Here is a 26,194-nt window from a genome sequence, read left to right as displayed (position 1 = left end):
AAGAATTTTTAAAAATGTTTTTGTCTTTACATCCCAAACACTTCTGGGAGCAACTATGTGTCAGGCCTGGAGTTAGGTAGACTTGTCATCCTCCTGAGTTCAAAATCTGGCCCCAGACACTTACTAGTTATGTGGCCCTGGGCAAGTCACTTTACCCTGTTTGCCTCAGTTTCCTTCTCTGCAAAATAAGCTGGAAAAGGAAATGGCAAACCACTCCAGTATTACTATCACAAAAACCCCAAATGAGGTCACGAAGAGTTGGACATGATTGAAAAGACTGAACAACAAAAACCACTTCTAAAGAAAAAAACACTTCTTCGATGCCTTCAGACTAAATCTTCATTTATGGTAAAATGAAGCAATTAAGCAAAAATATCTGATAAGATGGCCTCACCTGACAGTGTACACATCCGTCTGTCTCATTAATTTCCTCCATTTATTCATGAGTATAGAGGTTTACTTTATGAACTTCACAAGGGAACAGTGATAATTACTTGTACCAATAATAACACGTAGCATTTATATAGCTTGTTAAGGTTTACAGACTGCTTTACAAATATTATCCCATTTTGCCCCATAAAAACCCTAGAAGTAGGCTATTATCTCCATTTTGCATATGAGGAAACTGAGGCTGAAGGAGGTCAAATGACTTGCCCAGAGTCACACTGTTAGTAAGTATTCGAGGCTAGATTTCAACTCAGGTCTTCCTGACTACAGGCCTAATGCTCTATCGATGATGCTGCTTTACTAATATAATTCTAATGAAACTAAAAAGGAGCAGTTTTCTAAGTGTTTCTAAGACTCTTTCAGGAGATCCATGAGGCCAAAACTATTTTTGCAATGATATTAAAATGTTCTAATTTCCAACAGAGTAATTATTGATAGCTACAATGCACATAAAATAAAAGCTCTTTGCAGGGTCAGTCCTCAATACTTTTTTCTTTCAATCCTTTTTAAGAATGTAAAAGGTTCCTAGACCAAAAACTATGAGAACTGCTAAATGAGAGAATTTAAATTTCTGAAGATCTATTCAATTATGCTAACACCAAATCTTATATCTTCAGTTTCCTAAGTGCTGACCTGACTTAGAACACACCTCTAGACCAGATGGAGACAGCTCAGCCATTTACTACCTGTGTGGCCTCTGGCAATTCCTTGAACCTTCCTGGGCCTCAGTGTCCCTCTATAAAATGAGGGGGTTAGACGAGACAGCCTCCAAAGTCTATTGCCACTCAACAATTTAAATACTATAACGCTGCTGTAGAATTAAAAACTGATATCCCACTTTATTTTCTATTATTTAGTTAAAGCTTAATCAATTTACTATGTATTAATGATCATATTATTATGTATTAGTTACTCTCCTTTAATATGTGAACTTAAACTCTCTCTGAACTTAGGCCTGCAGCTGTAAGCTTCCTATTTGTAACGCAAGACACATTACTAGCGCTTCATCCTGTTACTGTTTCCTCATGCACGCTTTAATGACCAAAAGGAGAAACAACTTGACCCTGTCCAACTGTCTCCCTAACAACCAAGAAAACAATCCTGAGTGTCGGTTTCCCTCTGCTGGGTGCTTTCCACCCACAAAATTCCAATTTGATCCAGAATCAATAGCATGCCCCCTCAAAAAGTGTCAACCAGACGGCAAGGTCTCTGTTCTTCCTAGGAAAGTGCCAACCCAGGGATTTTCCAAAGGATGCTGGTTGAGATGTAGGGCCACCTGGTTATCACCAGATATAAATTGTGAGATACCCCTTTGTAATGCCAGGCTGATGCCACTGTCTATTTTTAGGTCCCTCTGTATAACTATCAGAAAAGCTGCTCTGATAGAGGCATCTGTGGTATTGAGGAGCCTTGGATCCCATGTACTGGCAAGGGCCAGTTTTGTGAATAAACTGACTGGGCTTGGAATTCTGTGCCTCAATTTCTCTTAATTGCAGATTTTTATCATCATACTGCTTAACCAATAGATTCTTCTTGGGGTTAAGAATACTAGGCTTGTTCAGACTGCTTCTAAGTCTTGCACACCTAGTGTTTTTCACTGATGAACTGTGATAAATCAAGTGATCAACAAGTATCTACTAAGCTCCTACTGTGTGCCAGGCACTGTGGTCGGGACTGCAGAAACACATATATAAATACTGAGACATCTACTCTCAAGGAGATGACAATCTGTACATAAATAAGTAATTACAACATAAAATGCATTCAGAAAAAAGCAAAATAAATTTAAAATGGGAAGGGTGCTAGCAGCTGAAAGGATCAGAAAAGGCTTCATTTGGAATATGGTGCCCGATCTGTGTCATGATGAAAAAAGAGAGATTTTATGAGGTAAAGACACGGAGATGCCGTGACTTGTATGGAAGAGAGAAAAAGGTCAGTTTGGCTGGACATTAGGAAGTTTGGAAGGAAGGCTATAAGGGGTGCTGTTCTGGAAATGCTGGGCTTAAGATATCTCTGAGATAGCTATTTTGAAATGTCCACTAGGCATTTGACCATACAGGATTGAAGCTCAGGAAAGAGACTGCGCCTATTGAGATCTGACAGTGGTCTTCTTAGAGATAAGAATGAAGCCATGGGGGTTGATGAGGTCACCCCAAGAGACAGGATGAAGGGAGAACTTAAGGCATTCTGGTAAACACACAGTGCTTAGGAGGAGTGACATGGCTGGGGAACCAGCAAAGAAGACTGAGGAGGAGGAGGAGTTTAATAGTCAAGAGAAGAATCAATCAATCAATAAACATTTAAAACGCCCCTACTTAATCTGCCAGGCACTATGCTGACTGGGGATACAAAGGAGGTAAAAGAGAGCCCCTGCCCTCAAGAAGCTCATCATTTAAAGAGATCAGGAAGGAACGTATCATGACAACCAAGCAAAGAGAGAGGAGAGGTCAAGAAAGACGATGACTGAAAACAGACGGTCAGGTGGGACAATTTGGAGAGCGCTACGTCAGATGGATGAGGAGCACAAGACAGATCCAAGCCAAGGGCGGAGGACAGGAAATGGCTGCAGCAAATGGAAACAGTCTTTCTGAGGTGCTTGGGTCAATGTGCCACTTTGTTTTCTTTAACTCTACCTCTGTGTTGGAGGGGACAGTGCTGGGAGGAGGGGGAGGATGGAAGGGAGGGTCATTAGAGAAATGACAAAGTCAAAGCACAGGACACCATGAATAAAAGGATGTCTTAAATGACACAGTAGAAAAAGGGGGTAAACGCACACCACCTATCAATGTAAAAAGCAATTTTAATGTAAAATATTCACGTTCGCATTCAATCTGATAACAAGCAGTGCAACAGTTTATGTGGTATTATGCAAGTACAAAGAAATTTGCTCAGAACTCCTTTATGTGTTAAACAAAATAGGAAATTATAATTAGTTTATCATACTGGATATGAATCATTGGTAATATACCATCAAACACTTAGAAATAATTTACCAGAATAACTGAGCATTGTATAACTAAGTACCAGGGTTACTGAACAGTCAACAGAGAATCTCACTATACTTCCACGGTCCAAAAGAATTACTGCAAGCACTAAACCAAATTTTTAAAATTATTATTATTATTTTTTAATCTAACAGAAATATCTTTTCTTTCCCTCCCATCCCTACCCCATACGGAGGTGGGATGGGGAGAATAAACTTTTGTAACAAATATGCAAAGTGAAGCAAAACAACTTCCTCAACGGCCATGTCTAAAAAATAAGTGTCATTCTGTACCGAGTGCATTATCTCTTTGTCAGAGGAGATGGATAACATGTTTTATCATCAATCCCACCGTGTAGATCGAAGGTTTGTCGATTTCCTCTTTGCAACCTCTCTTGAATACACCTCATTAACTCCTCTGACACCACTACTACCCTGGTGCAGGCTCTCCTCACCTCACACCAGGACTATTGCAAAACTCTGCTGGGGCAGGGTCAGGGGGTTGTGTATCTGCCAGTCTCAAGTCCCTCCCTACTCTAATCCATCTTCTATTCAGTCACAAAGTGATTTTCCTAAAGCTCAGGTCTGACCATGTCACTTCCCCTACTTAATAAACTCCAGTCGCTCCCTACTGCCTCCAGGAGCAAACAGAAAATTCTCTGGTTGGTGTTCAAAGTCTCTCATAATCTAGCCCCCTCCTACCTTTCCATTCTCCTTATATCTTACACTCTGATGGGTACTTTTTGACCCACTGACACCGGGCCTCCTGGCTGCTGCACAAACAAGACCTTCTCTCTCACCTCCAGGCATTTTCTTTTCCTCTATTTCTCTAAATTGTTTTTGATGTGACCTTTTCTATCTAGGCTATATTCCAATGGGAGCTTATGTTGACATAAGACACGAGATGTTCATCTAAATATACTCTATACTGCTGCCCAATTTTTCCAGCAATTTTTTTTATCATAGCAAATCCTTACTCCAGTAGCATGGGCTGGGGTCTTTGCACTTATTGCACACTACGAGCCTGTAGGGCTCATTTGTTTTGGAATGTTGTAGAATTCATGTGTTTCCACTGTGTAGCTTCTCTTTCTGAACCAATACCAAATTGTTTTTGAAAATTACTTTTTAATAGTACAGTCTGAAATCTGCTACACAGCTATGTCTCCTTAATTCCCACTTTTTTCATTACTTCCTTTGAGATTCTTGACTTTTTATGACATTATATGAATTTTGTTACTTTTTTCTAATTCTATAAAGTAATCCTTTGTTAATTTGATCATTAAGCCATGAGATAAGTAAATTTAATTTAGGTAACATTGTCATTTTTTATTATAATAACTCAGCATAATCATAAGGTATTAATACTTCTTCAATTATTTAGGTCTGTATTTCTGCAATGATTTATAGTTTTATATGGTTCTTGTGTGCATTTTGATATATAAATTCCTAAGTATTTTATACATTCTCTAGTTATTTTAAACTATAGTTATTTCTTTTTAAAATATTTTTTTCCAATTACATGTAAAATTAATTTTTAACATTCTTTTTTTTGAGCTCCAAATTCTCTCCCTCCTTCCTCTCCTACCCTCTCCTTGAGGAGGCAATTTGATATAGGTTATACATGTGCAGCCATGCAAAACATATTTCCATACTAATCATGTTGTAAAAGAAAACACTGACAAAAAATCCCCCAAGAACAATAAAGAAAGTTTTTTTAAAAAATATGCTTCAATCTGCACTCAGACTCTATCGGTTCATTCTCTGGAGGCAGACAGACAACATTTTTCATCAAGAGTTCTCTGGAACTGTCTTGGATCATTGTATTTCTAAGGATAGCTAAGTCATTCACAGTTGATCGTCATAACAGTTTTACTGTTACTGTGCACACTGGTCTTCTGGTTCTGCTCAGTTCACTTTGCATCAATTCATGTAAGTTTTTCCAGGCTTTCTAATAGCACAATAGTATTCCATCCCAATCATATACTACAACTTGTTCAACCATTCCCCAACTGATGGGTATCACCTCAATTTCCAATTCTTTGCCACCACAAAGAGAGAGTGTTATAAATATTTTTGTACATATAGGTCCTTTCCCTTTTTCAGTGATCTCTTTGCAATACAGATCTAGTAGTGATATTACTAGGTCAAAGGGTATAATGGTTTAATAGCCCTTGGGGCATAGTTCCAAGTTGCTTTCCAGAATGGTCGATCAGTTCACCAACTCCACCAACAGTGCTTTAGTGTCTCAATTTTCCCAAATCACCCCCCAACATTTATTGTTTTCCTTTTTTGTCACATTGGCCCATATGATAGATGTGAAATGGTATCTCAGAGTTGTTTTAATTTGCATCTCTCTAATCAATAGCGATTTAGATAATTTTTCATATGGCTATAGATAGCGTTGACTTCTTCATCTAAAAATTTCCTGTTCATATCCTTTCACCATTTGTCAACTGAAGAATGACTTGTACTCTTATAAATTTGATTCAGTTCTCCAAATATTTGAGAATAAGGCCCTTTTCAGAGAAAATTGTAAAAAAATTTCAGTCTTGATTACTATGTATTTCCCTCCATCCTATTTTCCCTGTTTATGCTTCTCTCCCCCCTTTTCAACCTGTCTCTTTCTCAAGTGTTTTGTTTCTGACCACTGCTTTCCTCAAAAAGCTCTCCCTTCTATCAGCCCCGCTCTCCCTTCTCTGTAAAGTTAGATAGATTTTTATACCCAAGTGTGTATGTTATTCCCTCTTTGAGCCAATAACTAATGAGATTAAGATTCAAGTGCTATCTGTTTCTTCCCCTCCTCTGTAAAAACTCTTTCATGCTTCTTTGTGAGATAATTTACCCCATTCTACCTCTCTTTTCCCTCTTCTCTCAAGTGCATTCCTCTTTATCACCCATTAATTTTATTTTTTTTAGGTATCATCCTATCATAGTCAACTCATATCCGTGCCCTCTATATATATACTCCTTCTAACTGCCCCAATAAAGTTCTTAGGAGTTACAAGTAGCATTTTCCCATGTTGGAATGTAAACAGTTTAACCTTATTGAATCCCTTATGATTTCTCTTTCCCATTTACTTTTTTATGCTTTTCTTGAGTCTTGTATATGAAAGTCAAGTTTTCTATTCAGCTCTGGTCTTTTTTTATCAGGAATGCTTGAAAGTCTTCTATTTCATTCCAGTTTTTTTTCCCTTGAAGGATTACATGCAGTTTTGCTGGGTAGGTGATTCTCGGTTTGTAATCTTAGCTTCTTTGCTCTCTAGAATATCACATTCAAAAGCCTGCCACTACTTTAATGTGGAAGCTACTAACGTTTGTGTGATCCTGATTGTGGATCCACCACATCTGAATTGTTTCTTTCTGGCTGCTTGCAATGTTTTCTCCAGGACCTGGGAGTTCTGGAATTTGGCTATAATTCCCTGGGAGATTCCATTTTGGGATTTCTTTCAGGAGGTGATCAGTGGATTCTTTCCATTTCATTTTGCCTTCTGGTTCTAGGATATCAGGACAGTTTTCTTTGATAATTTTTCTGAAAGATGATGTCCAGGTTCTTTCTTTGATCATGGCTTTCAGGTAGTCCAATAATTCTTAAATTATCTTTCCTGGATCTATTTTCCAGGTAAGTTGTTTTTCCAATTTTTTTTTCACATTTTCTTTAATTGTCTTAATCTTTTGACTTTGTTTTATGGTTTCTTGATGTCTCATGGAGTCATTAGCTTCCACCTGCCTAATTCTAATTTTTAAGGAATGATTTTCTTCAGTGAGGTTTTGCATCTCCTTTTCCATTTGGTCAATTCTACTTTTTAAGGAGCCCTTTTCTTCGTGGATTTTTGTGCCTTGTTTACCATTTGGTCTAGTCTGTTTTTTAAGGTGTTATTTTCTTCAGTATTTTTCTGTGCCTCCTTCACCAAGATGTTAACTCTTTTTTCATGATTTTCTTGCATCACTCTCATTTTCCCCCCAGTTTTTCCTCTACCAGTCTTACCCAATTTTTAAAATCCTTCTTGAGTTCTTCCAGGAATTCTTTTTGGGTCTGAGACCAATTCATATTTTTCTTTGAAGATGTGGATGGAGCTGTTTGTTTTGACTTTGTCATCTTCTGAGTTTATGTTTTGAGCTTCCCTATCACCATAGTAATTTTCTATGGTCAGGTTCTTTTGTTGTTGTTGTTGTTTGCTCATTTTTCCAATCCATTTCTTGACTTTTAACTTTATATTAAAGTTGGGCTCTGCTCCTGGGGTGGAGGAAGCATTGCCCCAAGTTTCAGGCTTTTCATAGAAGTTTTTAGACCTAGTTCTGGGGGTACGTTAAATTTTCAGTTGTTCCAAGGTGGTATAATCTAAGGAGCAGTGTGGTAACTTGCTCTCTTGGCTCATGCTGTGGTCTGTAAGTGACCACAAGCATTCTTTTCTGCCCTGGAACTGTGACCATGGTTCCCACTCCCCTGCAGCCACACACTCTGCTGTGCTATTGCTCCTCCTTGTGCTGGGGCTGTGACCCAGAACCTCGTATGGGCAGTGTAACAGAGTCTTAAACCCAGTGCAATGCAAAAGTTCCCTTGTAATCTCCTTCTTACTGATTGTCTGACCTTCTTACTATCTGTGGGATGAGATTCTGGAAGCCTCCACTGTGCTTTCAGTTGTCCCTAAGATCTGCTGCTGGCTTGCTGGGGTACGGCCTGCACTGAACCGTGCTCCACTCTTATCTCATTAGGACAGATTTTTCCTGCCAACCCTCTAAGTTGTCTTGTGATAGAAAATTGTTTCACCCCATCCTTCTGTCACTCCAGGATTCATTTTGAAATATTTATTTCATTTAAGTTCTTGGTTTTAATTGGCATATAGCTGAGCAAAACAGTTTCTAATAACATCCTCTACTTTCATCATCTGTTGTGAATTCTTCTTTTTAATTTTTGATGCTAGCAATTCGGTTCTTTTCCCCTCCCCCTTTTGTAGAGAACATCTCATACATGACACTTCAACCACTATCTCCAAGCCTCAAGCTTCATGTCCCTGTCCATGAATCCCTGTTTCCTTCAAGATTTAGCTGAAATTCCACTTTCTGAGGGGAGGCTTTTCCATGTCTCCACAGCTGCTAACATTGTTATGTTCTATCTTCATGTCTATTGTATGTACTTATTTACATACCTACGGTCTCCCTGTTATCATGCCAGCTCCTTGAAGGCAAGGGCTGTTTATTTTTTTCTTTGCATTTTCAGTACTTAGCACAGTGTTTGGTGCATAATAAACACTTAATAAAGGATTGGTTATTGATTGATTGATGGAAGTGTGTGCTGGAGGCAAACAAGCCCTCTAAACAACTAATCTTTCCTTCATTACAAATCCAAGAGGCAGAATGCTATAATGAGTATGTTGGAATTGGAGTGAGAAGACCAGGGTTGTAGCCTTAGACTTACTAGTTTTTGAAACACTGGGCAAATCAACCAAATTTCATTTTCCACATGTGTAAGATGGTTGTATACTCACACTTTTATATACACAGTATTCCAAATGTTGTATGCTAATGCATTTGAAAACTTAATTAATAAGGTTAAGTTCAGTGTTTTCAATTTCCTAATATTTAAGCTATTAAAGCTTTAAACCGAACTAAAACTTTTGGGACACCCTGTATATTGACATATACGTATGGATCTAAGATTGTTTTGAGGAAATTTCTTCACAACTATGACAATGCAGACTGCCAGATGGAACAGTACGAGAGTACAAGATCTGGAGTCAGGAAAGATCTGAGTTCAAATTAAGCCTCAGATAACTTACCAGCTGAGTGACTCTGGACAAGGCACTTAACCTCTGACTCAATTTCTTCATCTGTGAAATGGGAACAATAATAGCACATACCTCTCAGGGTTGCTGTGGGGATCAAAGTAGGTAATATTTATAAAGAGCTTTTTAAACCTTAAGGTGTTACATAAATACTAGCTATTCTTATTAGCTATTATAAAACGTGAGCTATTATTATTATTATCACAGAGAAGTTTAAGATGATTTGATGAGGGATGCATGCATTTTTACCTGCAAAATTTTCCTTTTTTTCTTTATAATGTCTTACCTGCTCTAATCCAGTCAGATGCAATCCAATGACAGCCTAGAAAGTGACTCAACTCCCCCCAGGCTTGGCAGTTTTTTAAATTGAAAAACAAAACAAAATTTTTTCAAGGTGAAGATAAGTTTTTATCACAACAATCTGCCTAAAAGGAGTAAGGATCACATGGTTCAGAAGCTACAAATATGAAATCATGCCTTTTTAACTTAAGCTTCTAGAAAGAAACTTATGACTAATCAAGAATGTTATCAGTTAAATATAAAGGAAATACAAATAATATAAAATTTGGTTCAAGAAGGAGAACTGGTATGTTTTGTATATGCCTGGGTTCAAATGCTCACTGTTACCCATGCTTCTTTAGCAATTCATCTGTCCTCTATAGGACAAATAAGGATATTGGACTAGATCATCCCTAAGGCCCCTTAAAGCATTAAATCCTATGGATAAACACACATACACACAGAGAAAGCCTTAAAATATATTTATATTCATGCTGAATTTTGGACTCTAATTCTACAGGAATGAACTGGTCCATGCATTAGTTTATTTCACTTGATAATTAAAATAAAAGCTCATTAGACCTCATAGGTTTCTACAGCAGATTTCAGGGGATGTGGATGGTGAAATGTACTAATAAATGCTTGCTGACTAAATATGAAATACAGCAAAGTGAACGCAATGCTACAATCACAATGAGGAAGACCTGGAGCCAAATCCTGCCTCTGCCACTTACTAGGGATATGTGATCATGGGCAAGGCACCTAACCATCAGGCTCCAGTGTCATCATCTAGAAAACAAACTCTCCTCACAAAGTTGTTGTGGGGCTTAAATTGGATAACATACACAATGGACTCGGTAAGTCGGGGGGGGGGGGATATGATTAAAAGAACTTTACAATTTGCCAAAGCTAACACAGTCCAGTATTATTGTCCATTTTTAAGGCTGGATCAAGATACATACAAATGTGTGGGGTGTGTGTGTGTGTGTGTGTGTGTATACATATACTCATCAACAAATTACACGGTTGTCTATCTAAAGTCATACTACTGTCTACGTAACAAGCACTCATTTTATTTCTTCTGTATGAATATGATTGCATAAAACTCTTTACAGAGTGATTATGGTTCTCCTTTAGAAAGATCTGCAATGTTCCATTCAAGCAACCACCATTTGTTAAGTACCTACTCTGTGCTAGGCATTGTGCAAAAGCTCTTCAGGGCTTGGTAAATCAGGACAATGTCATCTAAAAACAAGAGCATCTGGAGGTCCTTAATATGTACAGCACCAGTTCTTAGCCCTCTTTGTGCTTGGACCCCTCTGTCAGTCTGGTGAAGGCTGTGGACCCCTTCTAAGAGTAATGCTTTTAAATGTATGTAAGGCAATAAATAGGGATAAAAACAAAACCAATTACATTGAAATGCATCCAACAAAATATTTTTTCAAAATCAAGTTTATGGAAGCAAGTTAAGAATCCCTCATCTACATGGAACCCTCTTTGGCATGTTTATGTTTGATGCTGGATTTGGAGAACAAAGCTTTTCACTCAGTTGTGTTCCTTTGGTAGATGAGAAGTTCAGGTCAACTTGAGAAAGAGTCCAAGCGGGGTGGGTCTTAGAACAGGATCTTTGGAGTCCACGGGCCTGGCCCGGCCCTGGATTTCGGCTCTGTCACTGACGAGTCATGTGACCTTTGCTGGAAACAATTTTCTCATCTCTAAAATGGGAATAATACATACTTGCCCCACTCCTACTCTAACAGTTACTTATATAACACTTGACAGTTTGCCAAAGGCTTGTATGATATAATTTCATCCTCACAACCACCTATGACTCAGGGGCTCCTGTTAGTGGGAAACAGGTTAAAATAAATTTTCCCAAGATCATACAGGTAGTAAGCATGAGACAGTATCTGGATTTGGTGCTCTCTGAATCCCAGTCCAGGTAGCTATCCACCAGGCCGGCCCCCAACATGCCATGCAAGATGACAGAAAGTCAAGTACTGGGTACAACCCAGGTGTCATCTGCACATAAGGATCACAGGGCCACGGGAACACAGACCTGTCACTCAACTCAGCTCCCTCCTTCTTCCAATGAGATATCGAGGACCCAGACAAGTGAACACATGTGCTCTTTGGGTCACTCAGAGAGGGAGCAGCAGGCCTGGAGCTGAATGTGGGTCCCCTGGACTCTTCACTTCTGACTTTTCTTCCTCATGCTGCTTCCTCAACAGTTTTTTTTTTCTTTTCTTCCCCCCCCCCGCCCCCGGTGAGGCAATTGGGGTTAAGTGACTTACTCAGGGTCATACAGCTAGTAAGTGTCAAGTGACTGAGGCTAGATTTGAACTCAGGTCCTCCTGACTCCAGGGCCAAAGCTCTATCCACTGCACCATCTAGCTACCCTCCCCTTTTTGCAATTCAAGGAACATTTATTGTGCACCTCCTATACATATAACCCTGTGATTGGCACTGGGAGAAATAAAAGAATCAGATTTTGTATATATGGGTACTTTTCTTACAGTTATATCACAAATAGTCACAACTCATGGATGATTTAACAGTTAGTAATCTGGACTAAAATTTGCCCCTTAATTTAGGCTCTAAGATTTATCATAAATATGTTTATATATAAAGCATATACACACATTTTATACATATATATATATATATATAGAGAGAGAGAGAGAGAGAGAGAGAGAGAGAGAGAGTGTGTGTGTGTGTGTGTGTGTAATCAGCAATGACTGTAAACAGGAGGTAGTTAGGCATGAGTGCCAATATATCTGCTCTCAGCCTAACTATATTCCTCAACGGTTCTTAAGGGTTCAATGTGATATAGCATGGGTTACAAACTGATGTGATCCTATGACCTTGGTTTGTAATAGAATAGCATTATGTAATAAAACAACAATAATTACATGTAGTAGATAAACAATTAATAATCGGTTTGGGAGGAAAAAACTGTTCAAAATGATTAGAAATAACTCTCATTCTAGAGATCAGCTGAAACAAGTAGAGATGTTTAATGTAGAAAAATGAAGACAGAGAATATGACTGTGGTTTTCAAGTATTTGAGAGTTTGTTCCATGATAGGGTATAGATTTATTTTCTGCTTAGCTCCATAAAGAAAAATTAATACCAATAGGTATAAATGACAAAGAATTAGAATTCTGCTCAACCTAAGTCAAAGTTAAGTCAAAGTTAAGTATCAATTAGAGCTGAATAACAATGGAAGAAGCTACATTACATAGACTAATTCATTCAACTTTCTGAGGAAGCAATTTCCACATCATTTAAGGTATTTAAGCAAAGGTTAAATAATCATTATCAAGGAAGTAATAACAAGGGGTAATTCTTTCTACAACTTCTCCAACACCAACTATTCTCCTCTTTTATTATTTTTTTCAATCTGTAGGGAGTGAAGGCTCAATTGTTTTTAATTTGCATTTTATAGTGGGAGATTTCTTATCCAAACATGGGATAAAGGAGATCACATATAATGAAATATACAGTTTGGAGCAAGTGAAACTGAAAAGCCTTTAACAGGAACAAAATCAATGTAGCTTTCAGTTTGGGGGGGAAAAGAAGAGAGAGAGAAATGTGGAAACAACTAATCAAATGTCTCTGATAAAAATCTGATACACAACATCCACAGCAAGTGACACAAATACCCAAAGCCAGGGAGAGCAGTGGTTTTCTGCCCTCTGAGCAGCTAACCCTTAGAAAACCTCTCCAAATCACTGGCGCTGGCAGAGAATGTAACATCAGAGGGAGACCTGGGTTTGTTCACTGCAGTGATGCCAAAAAGGATGCATTTACCCTGTTACCATCCAGGCAAGATGAACCACCCGTCACATGTAGGCAGGTTAGCCTTAGCCTTAGCCTTCCTATGCGTCCAGCCTTCGTGGCTTGTGTCGCCTATGAAAATGTATTTGTAGCCCCAGTGCTTTGTATGTACTCAGTGTTTAAAAATGTTTTTTCACTCATTCATTCACATTCTAAAGCATCCCTCAACAGGAAAGTGGTCAAAGGATATGGACAAAATAGGACTCAAGGTGCTGGGTCCATGTGTGATACTGATACGTAATAATGGGCCTTCTCCAAAGTTCAATCAAATGACTCCTTGGAGAAATCTGAATTTAAACCATCTCATGCCCAGCAACTTGGCAAAGAGGACAGAAGATGGCAATAGTGAATGCTGTACAAATAAGCCCAAAATAAGCATAAAAGAAAAGATACTGAAAATTAGAAGAGAAATAGGTAAAGTAGAAATCCCAAAAAATGATAGGAATAATAAAGGAAACTAAAACCTGGTTCTTTGAAAAAAACTAATACAATCAATAAACGTTTAGCCAATTTGATTTTTTAAAAGACCACAGAATCAAATTAAAATTAGTAAATGAATAAGATGAAATCACAATATACTAGAAGAAATAAAAATAATTATCAGAGTCTGTCCTATGTATAGTTCTACATTAACAAAACAGATAACACAGAAGAGAGGGATACCTTCCAAATATAAAACACTCAAACTACTGAGCCCTTAAACAATCTAATCAAAAAAAGGACAAAAAATAATTATTACAAAGGAATTATCAAAGAAAAAGCCCTCAGTCCAATGGAGTCACAGGAGAATTATACTGACCTTTTAAAGAGCAATTAGTATCAAAAACTGAAAAAGAAAGCAACTCCACAAAAAACTCTACAAAACTTCTTTCATGAGAATAGTGTGGTCTTAAAACCTAAACCAGGGAAGAATAAAACAAAAGAGAACTATAGACCAAAATATTTGATGAATAGATTAAAAATTCTTTTTGCTAAAATCCTGCCAGACTATAGCAATTGTAAGAAATTATACATTATGATCAAGTTGGATTTATACCAGAGATGAAAGGATAGTTCAACATTCAAAGAACAATCAACATAATTAATCATAATAAAACAAAAATATCCAAAGCCAAAATTCTTATTTCAGTAGATCCAGAAAAAGTCTTTGACAAAGGACAATCTTCATTTATACCAAAAACCCTGCAAAACAGAGGCACAGATGATGACTAACTTTGACAGACTCTGAAGACATCTCCAAAAGTCTCATGATGGGAAATGCTGTCCACATCCAGAGAAAGAACTATGGAGTTTGAATGCAGATGGAAGCATGCTATTTGCTCTTTTTTTTTTCCCCTCTCTTCTGTTTTGTTTCTTCTTTCTTGAGGATTCTCCTATTGGTTCTAATTCTTCTTTACTACATGACTAATGTGAAAATATGTTTAATAGGAATGTATACGTAGAGCCTATAATTGTATGAGAGAGAGACAGTGAGGGAGGGGGAGAAAATTTAAAACTCAAAAGCTTATGGAAGTAAATGCTGAAAACTAAAAATAAGTTAATTTAAAAAAAACAGAGGCACAGAGGGATTGTCTATTTAAAATCAAATCAAACATCATATGTAAAGGGAATACACTAGAATCTTTCCAAATAAATGAAAAGTAAAGCAAAGAGGTTCACTCTCTCTGTTGTTAATTTGAAAAAATTCTAAAAATACTAATAATAGCAATAAGCCAAGCAAAAGAAACTAAAGACAGACAAAGGAAATAAAACTATCCTTATTTTCTGAAGACATGATAACTTTACTTAGACAATCTTAAGGAATCAGCAAGGATACTGAAACAATTAAAAATTTTGGCAAAGGTACAAAATAAGGCTGCAAAATTAAAAATTTTTCTACATAATAAACTTCAAGCAATGATAACAAAAAAAAATCTGATTCAAAATAACTACAAAATGCATGTAGTATTTTAAGGATTTAGAAGTACTCTTTGAATTTAGAACTCAACATTTTAAAAAATGAACGTTAAAATTGTTTTTACATATAATTGGGGAAAAAATAAAATATTAAGAATGTAAAAATGCAGATTTAAAAAATACTCCTTTAAGAAATAAAGAACAACTTAAATAGTTGGTAAAATATTCAGCACTCATGGCTGGGCTGTATAAGAATGGCAATACTACCAAAGTAAGTTTATAGTTTTAATGCTACACCAATCAAACTATCCAAGAAATACTTTAAAGAACTCAGAAAAAAATAACAAAATTCATTTGGAGAAACAAAAAATCAAGAGAAATTTTTTAAAAAAGTAGGCAGGGAACAGGAATAGCACCTCCAGACCTCAAACTATGTTACAAAGCAGCACTCAAGAATACCATTTGGTACCATTTTTTTAAAAAGAGAGGTAGATAAATCAAACAGAACAAATGAGAGAGAATCAGAAATAACGGAATCAATAATCCAGTGTTCAATAAACTAGAAAACATGTAGGAAAACTACAAAACAGTCTGGCAAGAAAGTATGGTTGAATCAACATCTTGTGCAATATTCCCCCATGAATTCAAAACGAATGAATAACTTCAGTATTAAATGAGAAAATAAAAAAATGAGAAAATAATCAGATCAAGTTTCTTTCCCAACTCTGAATAAGAAATATCTTTTAATCAAACAAAGGAAAGAGACAATTACAAAAGATAAACTAGAAAACTTAGATTACGTGAAATTGAAAAGCTTCTGCACAAACAAAATTAATGCACCTAGGATCAAAAGGGAAGTGGCTGAATAGGAAAAAATCTTTATCAAAAATTTTTCTGATAAAGGTTTGGTATCTATGATCTATGGAAACTAATACATATACATGTGCACACACGTGTACACATACACACATATTCACACACAAATGGCCAAAAGCCATTTCTCAATAGATAAGTGGTCAAAGGTTATAAACAAACATCTCTCAGAAGAAGAATTGCAAATTACAAACAACCACAGGAAAAAATGTTACGTATCACTAATAGCAAGAGAAAAACAAATCATAAGAACTCTGAGGTTTTACCACAAAGGTAGCAAATTAACAAAGATGTCAAAAGACAGGAATAGTCACTGCTAGAGGGGTTGTGGGAGATATTCAGACTAGTACGTTGTTGGTGGGACTTTGAATTAGTAGACCTATTTTGGAAAACAATTTGGAATCATGAAAATAAAGTGATCAAAATGTCCACACTCTTTCACTTGGAGATTCTGCAACAAACTTCTATCTCAAGGAGGCCACTGATAAAAAGAAAGTTCTCATGTATAACAAAATGTTATACCGTACTTTTGCGGTAACAAAGCTTTGGAAACAAAGCAGATATCTATCAATTAGAGAATAGATAAACAACTTGTGGCACACAAATGTAATGGAATGTTACTGTGCTGTAAGAAATTATAACGATGATGATTACAGAGAAATCTGGTAAGATTTATACAATCTGATGTACAGTGACGTAAGGAGAGCAAAGAAAACAACTGTAACAACAAAAATCTAAAGAACCGCCACAGTACAAAGAACAAGCTTGGCCCTAAGGAAAAGATATGTATGACAGGGCACCTTCTCCTCCTCCTTTGCTAAGGTAGGAAATTCACCAAATAGATGCCCACCGACTTAGGGAAGGTCCAGACAAGTCACGGTACATGGACTATGACAAAACAGTCAAAGTAGCCCCTTTTTGGGTGGCAACAAAGAACCAGAAGCAAAGCAGATGTCATCATTTGAGGAATGTTGGTGCCACTGTGACAGAGAAATATAATGGAATACCGACATTTCAGGTCTGCAAAGTGCTTTGCAAACATCTCATCTGATCCTCACAACAGCCCTGGGAGGCAGGTGTTATTATCATTCCCATTTTACAGACGAGGAAGCTGAGGCACACAATGGTTAAATGATTTGCCCAGGGTCACACAGCTGCTAACTGGTGTCTAAGGCCGGATTTGAACATAGAATTTCCTGTCCACAGCTCCACCTGAATGCTTCTCGTTCAGAAGCATGGGAAGACTTACGTAAACTGATATAGATCAGAGTAAGGAGAACCATGAAAAGAATTCACATGGTGATTACACCGTAAATAAAACGCACAATAAAAACAACAACTGAATGCTGTTCGATTTTAATGACCAAACTTTGCACAGGGGGTATATGAGAACACACCTCCATCCCTTCTTTACAGTGGTTGGTGCAAATGGGAGTGGAACAACGCACGTACTGTCAGACTTAGCTGATGTCAGTATTGGGAAACTGTTTTTTCTCCTTTTTTCTTCTGTATTACAAGGAAATGCTCTCTTGATGTGGGAAGCAAATGAAAGTAATATAAAAATATATTAATTTTTAAAAAAATTTTAATGGAAGCCAAACCCAGAGTAAATGAAAAAACAATAGACTGTCCAAGAGATGAGAAAATGAAACAGACTACCTTATTTTTGGAAGAGACTTAAGGGACTCCTGGGATAAAAAATTACATATGCTGAAAGATTTGGCTACAATTTCAGTTTTATTTGTTTCACTGTTTTTGCTCATCAAAGAGATAGTTTAAAAACTGAGAATGGAACTTCATATAATTGAAATAACTGTTCACTATGAAAACAAAAAGAACCCATGAAACTTGTTTTTTTAAAAATTATTTTAAAAATTATACTTCAAAGTGTTCTCTTTTTATCACCAACTACTGTCACTTCAGACTGTTAGCATTTCATCCCTAAAATGCTAGAATACTTCTCAACAAAAAAATTCAAGCAGTAATACTTCTATTACCTAAAGTAATACGTGCATCATGTTGGGTTAGAGAACAAAAAAAAGAAACCATGCTACTCTCAATCTAAAAAACTTAACCTGTAAGAAAGTATTTTTTAAAAATAAACACGTTAGTGAAGGATTATTATTTTAATTGATTATCACTATCTTCTTCCTCTTCTGAACATCCTCATGACTTCTGAGGGCACTACCACGCCGCCTGACGGACTCCTCGCTCTCAGTCACCTTGCACATCCTGTCGGTTACTATCCAGCACATCTGCCTTCTCCTCTCCACAAACACAGAAACCACCTTCATGGCCTTTCCCCTTTCACATGGTCCTACTTGGCCTCTCTCTACTTCAATCTACCTTACACTTAGTTGCCCAAGTGATTTTCTGAAGCTACAGATATGATCGCAAAAGCCTCCTTAACCCAATAAACATCAGCAGCTTGCTCCCTATTCCCTTTGTTTGACACCAGTATCTCTTCACAAACTCACCCCGCTACGTTTCCAAGGTTCTAATTCACGACTCCCCGCCAAATTCCTACAAGGAATTTAAATGCAAAAACACATCCTAAAACAATGTGAAGGTTCAGAATTCAAACAGGAATTCAAGGGTTGTCCATTCCACCTTCATTTTGCAATAAGTTAATTTTGGCAAATCAGTATCAGTAATTTATCCTTGCACCACCCTCAACCCACCATGTACACTTTTTGGCTATCCACCTTTACTTTTAAAAAGCATACAAGAAAGCCAAAAAATGGAATTTGTATTCTCTACTCCTTTCTTGGTAGGTTTTGCTAATTGCTCTGTGCAAGTGGATGCGTTAGTTGATTTTAGTGTTTGGCTAATTCCTAGAAACTTCGGTTGAACTTTTACATGAAAAAAGAGAATACGTAAGGATTCCACCCAAATCAGTTATCATGGCTACAGACTCTTCTCTTTGATCATACTCAGATGTGATTCAAGGGATCAGACATTTAAATGTAAAGATTGGAATTATGAACTCAAAGATCTGGATCTGGAAATCGCCCTCACTTGGAAGGTGAGGAAACTGAAGCTCAGAGACAGGTTGAATGACTTGCCCAAGGACCATCTGGCCTCACAAGTAGGAAAATAGCAAAATTAAGCTTTGAGCTAAGGTTCTCTGACTGAATCTAGTGCTCTTTCCCCCTACACCACAGCATCAGCCACGGTCGGTTGTCCTGCAAACAGAAATATGCAAAGCCTCTTTCTTTGAACCAAGGGAAGAGGTTCCAGTTCATAAGAACAAGGCAACCAAATGAGCTGTTCTGACAACAGATTTGTCACCTGTACTATGAAGGCAGCTGAATGTCATTGACCATTCTTCAATACTTTATGTTCTCACAGGTCTGGGGACTTGCCTCCCACATTAAAGATCCTACATTCTCATCCTAGGTAACTTTTCTCCCCCTTCTCACAGCACGTGAAAGAGCCTTCCTCCAGCACTTTTAAGTTTATGTAGACAATTGGACTGTGTGTCTGTTATCCCATAATTTTCCTACGTGGCCATACCATCTCCTCTTCCAATCACACATTTCTGGACAATGTTTTTCATGTAATTTCTTGTGAGGAAGTTGGTGAGATGGTGGTCAATTCACATCTACCAAGCATCTCTCCACTGCCCTTGAAGCCACTTGTTTTCCAGTATTTAAAGGGGCTGAGCAAAGAAGAGGGTTTGGAGTTGTACTGTTTTGTCCCAGAAAGAAGATTCAAAGCAAATTGGGGGGGGGGGGGGGAAGTGGGGGGTTTCACAGTGGTAAATTTAGGCTGAATATAAAGAAAAGTCCTGTAACCATTCAAATCATCTAAAAGTAGACTGGTAGGCAACAGGACCTCTATGCTGGAGGGCTTCAACTGTAGTCCAGACTAAACAGTCATTAAGAACCCTTCTGACTCCAGGACTACGTATTTAATTAGATTTCGTCATTGGATCGGTATTAAATCTCAGCAATGATGCTCTCTGGCATTGCAAAGTCATCTGTAAATAATTGTTATCTAGAGGACTTCATGATTAATGAGTAATCCATGGTCCATCTGGCTTTTGCAAAGGACATCATAAGAGTGGGGAACATCTTGGCAAAACATACTTTGTTTGATGCCTTGTTTGATACTAATGACTTAAGTCTCATTGAGCAAAGTTACCTCTCATTGCAGCCACGAAGGAACCCTGTATAATCTTTTACATAGGCAAAAAAACACCTTATTGGGAAGCATTTTAAACTCCATTTTACTTAATGGAGATAGATGTCTTTTTATACTCAACAAATAGTAAAAACAGTAGGATCTTGTATTCTTTAAATTGTCCAATCGGCACTGAATCACTGTGATCTGCTGTATTTTGTTACTTTGTCATATTTACATATAAAATACTATTGATAATATAAAGAGATCATTCTCTAAAATTTTATGGCAGGAAAATAGGTCAGTAACTATTGATATCCTTTCAACCACCTTTTTTTCATTAGTTATCTTGTCCATGACTTGCCCCAGTGTTTTGTGTCTTCTTCTCTTTTAGGTATCTTAGATGAGTACCCCTCAACATCTTGACCATAAATTATTACCCTCTGTATGTATATACAGTCTAGTCCAACTGTCCTCATCTTTTTTTCCTCAGTGCCATTTGCATTCTTCAAATTTACACAACAGGGTGTGAGATATTAGAATCTAGTTCAAATATTGTAGTTCACTTTGTATGATGAAGATTGTTATAAAAATGCTGACAGATATATTCCATTTTTCATCTGTTTCCTTTTAAATGGTTTGGAATGTTCTCTGGATTAACTGACTTATATTAGCAATCTAGATACAAATACATTTTTCCCTCTATCACTCCTTCCTTTATTCTTCTTACAATTCCCTCCATAATATTTTGTAAATGAATTTCTAATCTAAGCCAGAATTGCTCTCAGCTGCCATGTGCCTCTCCGTGCTAATCATGAAGATCAAGTATTTGTAGAAAGATGATTATTGGGTTCCTTTGGCCTCTTCAATGTAAAGGGTGGCTGCTTTATATCTGCTGGACGTGGGGTTAGATGAATACAAAGGGAAGCAAACAGGTGGTTTCCAGTTCTAATTCTGTGGTATCATTTTGCCAATGTGTCAAGTTGGAGCTACTCTAACTGCCCACTGTCTTCTCATTCTTATTTTCTTCTAGCACTGTACTGATTTTTGCTTTTGTTCTAACAATCACTGGTCAGATTTTACAAGTTGCTCCCACATCATTTGTTGGCTGTTAACCAAAGTATTTCATATATGACCCCTCCAACTAATTCCTGTTCAACGAGACTAATGAACTAGAACCAAATATTTCTACAAAACCAAAAATTTCCTAAGCTTCTGTACTGACAATCCACTTATTTTAAATGATATAGAGTCCTAAATGTCCGTGGAGGAAAAGATGTGAAGGGGAAAAAAATGTTACAACTAAAGAAGGGCCTTTAGAGCACTGAATTCAGAATCTATAAAGTCAAGAGCTTGAAAGTTATCTGAGATGATGTAGTCCAGTAAATGTGAGTGGAGCTAAAGCCGAAGGAGCCCCGAGGAACTGGGACAGGGTGGACACTGACACACCAGGTGTGGGTGGGACAATTGTTTTTGCAGAGCACCACAACCGGCATCCACCAGGTGCTACAGAAACACTCACTCCTTTCCCCTCCTCCTCCCCATTCCCTACTGACTCCTGCATAAACTCCTCATCCTGGTGTGGAAGACCCTCCAAAATCTGTCTCCAACCTCCCTTTTCTACCTTTATCTCCTAATTCCTCTCTGTGTCCACTGGTAAAATCTGAAACAGACCAACAAATGGTCCCTCAACTGTGCATGCCACCTACCACTTATCTGCCTGGAAAATATTCCCTGCTCCCTGATGTCCCTCGGAACCCTGGCTCAGCTTGGGTCTGGCTTCGCCTGGACCCAGCTGTTAGTCCTCTTTCTGTCCAGAGAGAACGCTGCCGATAATTTACTTAAAAGTGTAAGTGGGAGATCCCTCCAGAAGAGTGTAAGCACTATTTGATTTGGGCTTCTGACCTCCAGGGCCTTCTCACACTCTAACTGAAGTGTCAATCTGTGTATTATCAAAGTGGTTTCTGGCGCACGTGACCAAGCTAATGTGTACATTTCTGCTCAGTCTGAAGGAGCCTTTTGAGCAAAATGCATCATTACAAAGTTGCAGAGGGGCAACTGCTTTCAGTGGCTTTTCTTCATTTCCATGGCCATACTAGCTGTGATTGTGTTTGGATTCACGGCTTCCATGTCCTGAAGTGATATCATATATCTGTTTATGAAATTATTTAATTGATGATTAAAGGGTGATTTCCTCAAAGGAGTCTCACAAGGTCCTCTGTGCAGCTACAACACATCAGTAATAGATGTGCTGAAGAACACAGGTGATGATGCAACACAGGGGGTCACAATCCAGCTTATACTCCCAACCTTAGTGGTTGCCCAAGCACAGGGGACAGCTGTTAAAGCCTAAAGAACTTTTAAAGTTCTATAGTAAACACAAAATCCTTTCCATTGCACAGCAGCTCTTGTAACATCATGCAAGTGCACATTAGGAAATGTGACCAGCAGCCAAGGTTCTGATTGTGAGGACCACATATCAAACTGTTACCGATAGGCTTTTTTTTTATTTTTTAAAAAACAATACATTTTTCAAAATACCATCTAGAATCTCGATATTCAAGGCAATGAGACAAATAATGGAAACGGAAAGTATAGAGAGTGGTTCTAGAAAACAGCAAAGCTCCGGAGTGGTTAGTAACCAAATGCAGATGGGATCCCACCAGTATTTACTGCCTCTTACCTGAGGAGGAGTGGGTGTTGATGTAGGTCTCCCTATGGGAGGGGTAGGGTTTCTGCTGCCACCTCCAGACATGATCTCCTCTGTTATGTCCTTACCCCCTTGGTTTGGATCCCGGATCCGTATCTACCAAAGGAAAACAAAACACCATATGCAGAGACTGAATGGCCCTTTATGGGGGATGTTGTAGAGATCAGTCTATGCGTCACACAAATTTCCTATGGAGGCAGTATAGAGCAATGCAAGGAATACTGGGTTGGGAGTCAGAAGGCAAGGATTCAAAATCCTAGCTCTGCCATTTACTATCTACATGACTGTAGGCTAGTCACTTCCTTTCTCTGTGCCTCAGTTTTCCCTGTTGTAAAATGAGAAGACCTCTGAAGTTCCTTATAGTTTTGACCTATAATCTTATGGTCCTCGTACATTCATCCAAGGCAGTGCCCCAAAGATGCTTATATGTAGTAAGAGGTATATACAGAAAAGATTTACAGAAATAACAAAATGGTTAATTTTGGAAATCATTCAAATTTTCATCCAAAATTAGCAGCCAATACCCGACTTAAGATATACAGGAACAAAGACTTGTTCAAAGAGGATTAGTTGCTCTGAATATCTTAGGCAAGAAAAATTTCAGACTGTCTCTTTCAACTTCCTGTGGGTTCATTGTTTTGTTTATTCTGATCAGATCAAGCTAGAGGTAATTTAATATTTACTACAATATAAGCAATGACCAGTTAATTCTGAGACCTCAGAAAACTCACTCCACTTTTCTATGAAGTGGAATTTCAAAATCTATTAAATCAGAGATTGGATGAGATTCCCTTTAAAGTCTTTTCAGCTTTAAAAGTCAACAATTCTCTGTATAGGGCCCTCCTTTAAACACACATTTCAGTTGGTATGTAATGATTCTAGCTGATCTCCTGAAATTAACACCTACCTATTCCATGCATCTTCAAATGGACAGGTATCCACATATGAATGGCACATGCTGGTCCCGGAAAATCAGCAGACAAGTGAATCATTGCTGCTTTAAGCCTAACATTTAGTTTCCTTATTTAATATCTACTGCTATCATTAAAGACTTAGCACAGGAATCTGTCTGGATTTTCACAAAACTCTACTATAAAATAAACAAAAGCCTTAGTGTCCCCAAAGTCGAAGTACAGTTTTAAATCAAAAGACTTTGGGGACATCCTGTACAAAGTCATCTCCTAATTCAAGTTCTCTACTTTGGTCACCCTCTTTCATATATACCACCTTCTCTCTCTCCTCTGACACTGCAACCATCTTGGTACAAAGCCTTCATCACTTCAGCCTTGATTCTCCCAGCCACTTCCTAAAGTGAAGGTCTGACCACACCATCTGCCAGTTCAATAACTCCAGGGGCTCCCTCTCACCTCCAGGATCACACAAAATCCTCTCTTTACATTTTAAAGCTCTTCACCACCTGGCCCCTTCCTACCTTTCCAGTCTGCTCTCACCTTACTCCTCTCTACAAACTGCAAAGGAGTGACACTGACCTCACACACAACACTCATTCGTTGACCCTTGTGCCTGCTCAGCTCTGCCTCCTGCCCCTGCCCTCCTTCAAGTCTCAATTAAAGTTTCACCTTCTTTAAAAATCCTGGCCTAGTCCTCCTTAATAATTCTAGTGTCTGTGGATAAAGCTCTGGCCTTGCAGTCAGGATGACCCGAGTTCAAATCCAGCCGTGGACACTTGACACTTACTGTGTGACCTTGGGCAAGTCACTTAACCTCGACTGCCTCACCAAAACAAAACCAAATAATTCTAGTAACTTTCCTCTGACAGTATCTCCAATTTTCCTGTATGTATCTTATTTGTCCATAATTAGTTGTCTACATGTTTTCTCCACCATTACACTGTGCTACTTGAAAGCGAGATCTGTTTTTTGGGAGGGGCTTTTTTTGTATCTCCAGCACTCACTACATGGCAGTCACTTAATAAATACTTGGTGATGTGACTTCATCATGAGCCCACTAGGACTCCTGCTGGTCATTGCACTGATCAGCGTTCTTAAGTTTTTCCAAGCTTATCTTTACAATGCTACTGCTATTACTCAAACTGTTCTTTCCTGGTTCTGTCCATTTCATTCTACATCAGTTCATCAGGTCTTCCCAGGTTTCTCTGAAACCATTCCCTTCATTATTTCTTAGATCACAATAGTATTTCATGGGGCAGCTAGGTGGTGCAGTGGATAGAGCATTGGCCCTGGATTCAGGCGGACCTGAGTTCAAATCTGAACTCAGACACTTGACACTTACTAGCTGTGTGACCCTGAGCAAGTTGCTTCACCCTGTTTGCCTCAGTTTCCTCATCTTAAAATGAGCTGGAAAAAGAAATGGTGAACTACTCCAGTATCTCTGCCAAGAAGACCTCAGATTTGAGCACTACAAGAAGAGTCTTTCTGACTCTAGGCTGACATTCAATCCACTGTGCTACCTCACATTGGAAAGCAAGAACTTCCATTTGGAAGCCATTGACTCTATTTACTAATGCAAAAAATAAGGAGCTCCAGAGTGGAAGTGGTTAACCTAAGATTCCACAGCCACATGGAGGGGGAACCATAGTAAGAACTAATATTTCCCAACTTCTTGTAATAATTCTACAGAATTTTATGTTTTATGTGGTAGGGGAAATGACTTCTAGTGAAATGAATTTCAATGCATCATATCCTTTTTTCCTCACTTAATTCCATCATAATATTGTAGAAAGTCCACTGTTCTGGGTGTTCTGTTTCCTACACAGAGCAAATGTGCATAAAGATGCAGCTATCTTGATGTGAATTCCAGGAATCAGTTAATCTAGTACCAAATGGATCTCATCATTAGGCAGTTTCACATCTAAATTCAAAACATGGTCCCTGAATGCAGCATAACAGAGAAACACCAGTGTATATGGGGAAAAAAACAGTCCTAGAGAATGAGATGATATTTAGGGATAACAAAATGATGGCCAGTTCTCTAATGTTAGGAGGCTCAGGTACTAAAACTAATGGTTCACAGAGATACAGTTCTTTATGATTTAAAAAGCACTTTGTTGATAATGACTCTGAGACAGTGAATGTAGTTATCATCCCCATTTTTTTTGGATGTACAATCAGAGCTTCAGAGAGCAGAACTGAATTGGACCAGGCTTTTCTGATTCCAAGAGCCAGTTCTGTTTACTTCATCTTGCTGCCTCTCCAGAGAACTCCGAGATCTTGTAGATGACTCTTAGAACATTGTAGAATTTTCTCAACTCTATGATGTTCCCTCTTTTTCTGCACT

General features: G+C 38.0%; 1 protein-coding gene across 5 annotated transcripts in view; it reads right to left on the bottom strand.

Moving 5' to 3' along the window:
• EIF4G3 (eukaryotic translation initiation factor 4 gamma 3) overlaps window positions 1–26,194 on the bottom strand; it is a 240,781-nt gene that overhangs the window by 120,981 nt on the left and 93,606 nt on the right. For all 5 annotated transcript variants that reach the window (XM_027841348.1, XM_027841345.1, XM_027841344.1 and 2 more), the window contains one exon: window positions 22,910–23,032. In XM_027841348.1, coding sequence (XP_027697149.1) covers window positions 22,910–23,032 — 123 coding nt within the window. The remainder of the gene's footprint in view (window positions 1–22,909; window positions 23,033–26,194) is intronic.

This window comes from Vombatus ursinus, unplaced genomic scaffold, assembly GCF_900497805.2.
Source record: "Vombatus ursinus unplaced genomic scaffold, bare-nosed wombat genome assembly UNPS02014859.1, whole genome shotgun sequence".
Taxonomy (NCBI): domain Eukaryota; kingdom Metazoa; phylum Chordata; class Mammalia; order Diprotodontia; family Vombatidae; genus Vombatus; species Vombatus ursinus.
The sequence above is the reverse complement of the archived record's forward strand: the minus strand, read 5'-3'. Positions and strand labels throughout refer to the sequence as shown.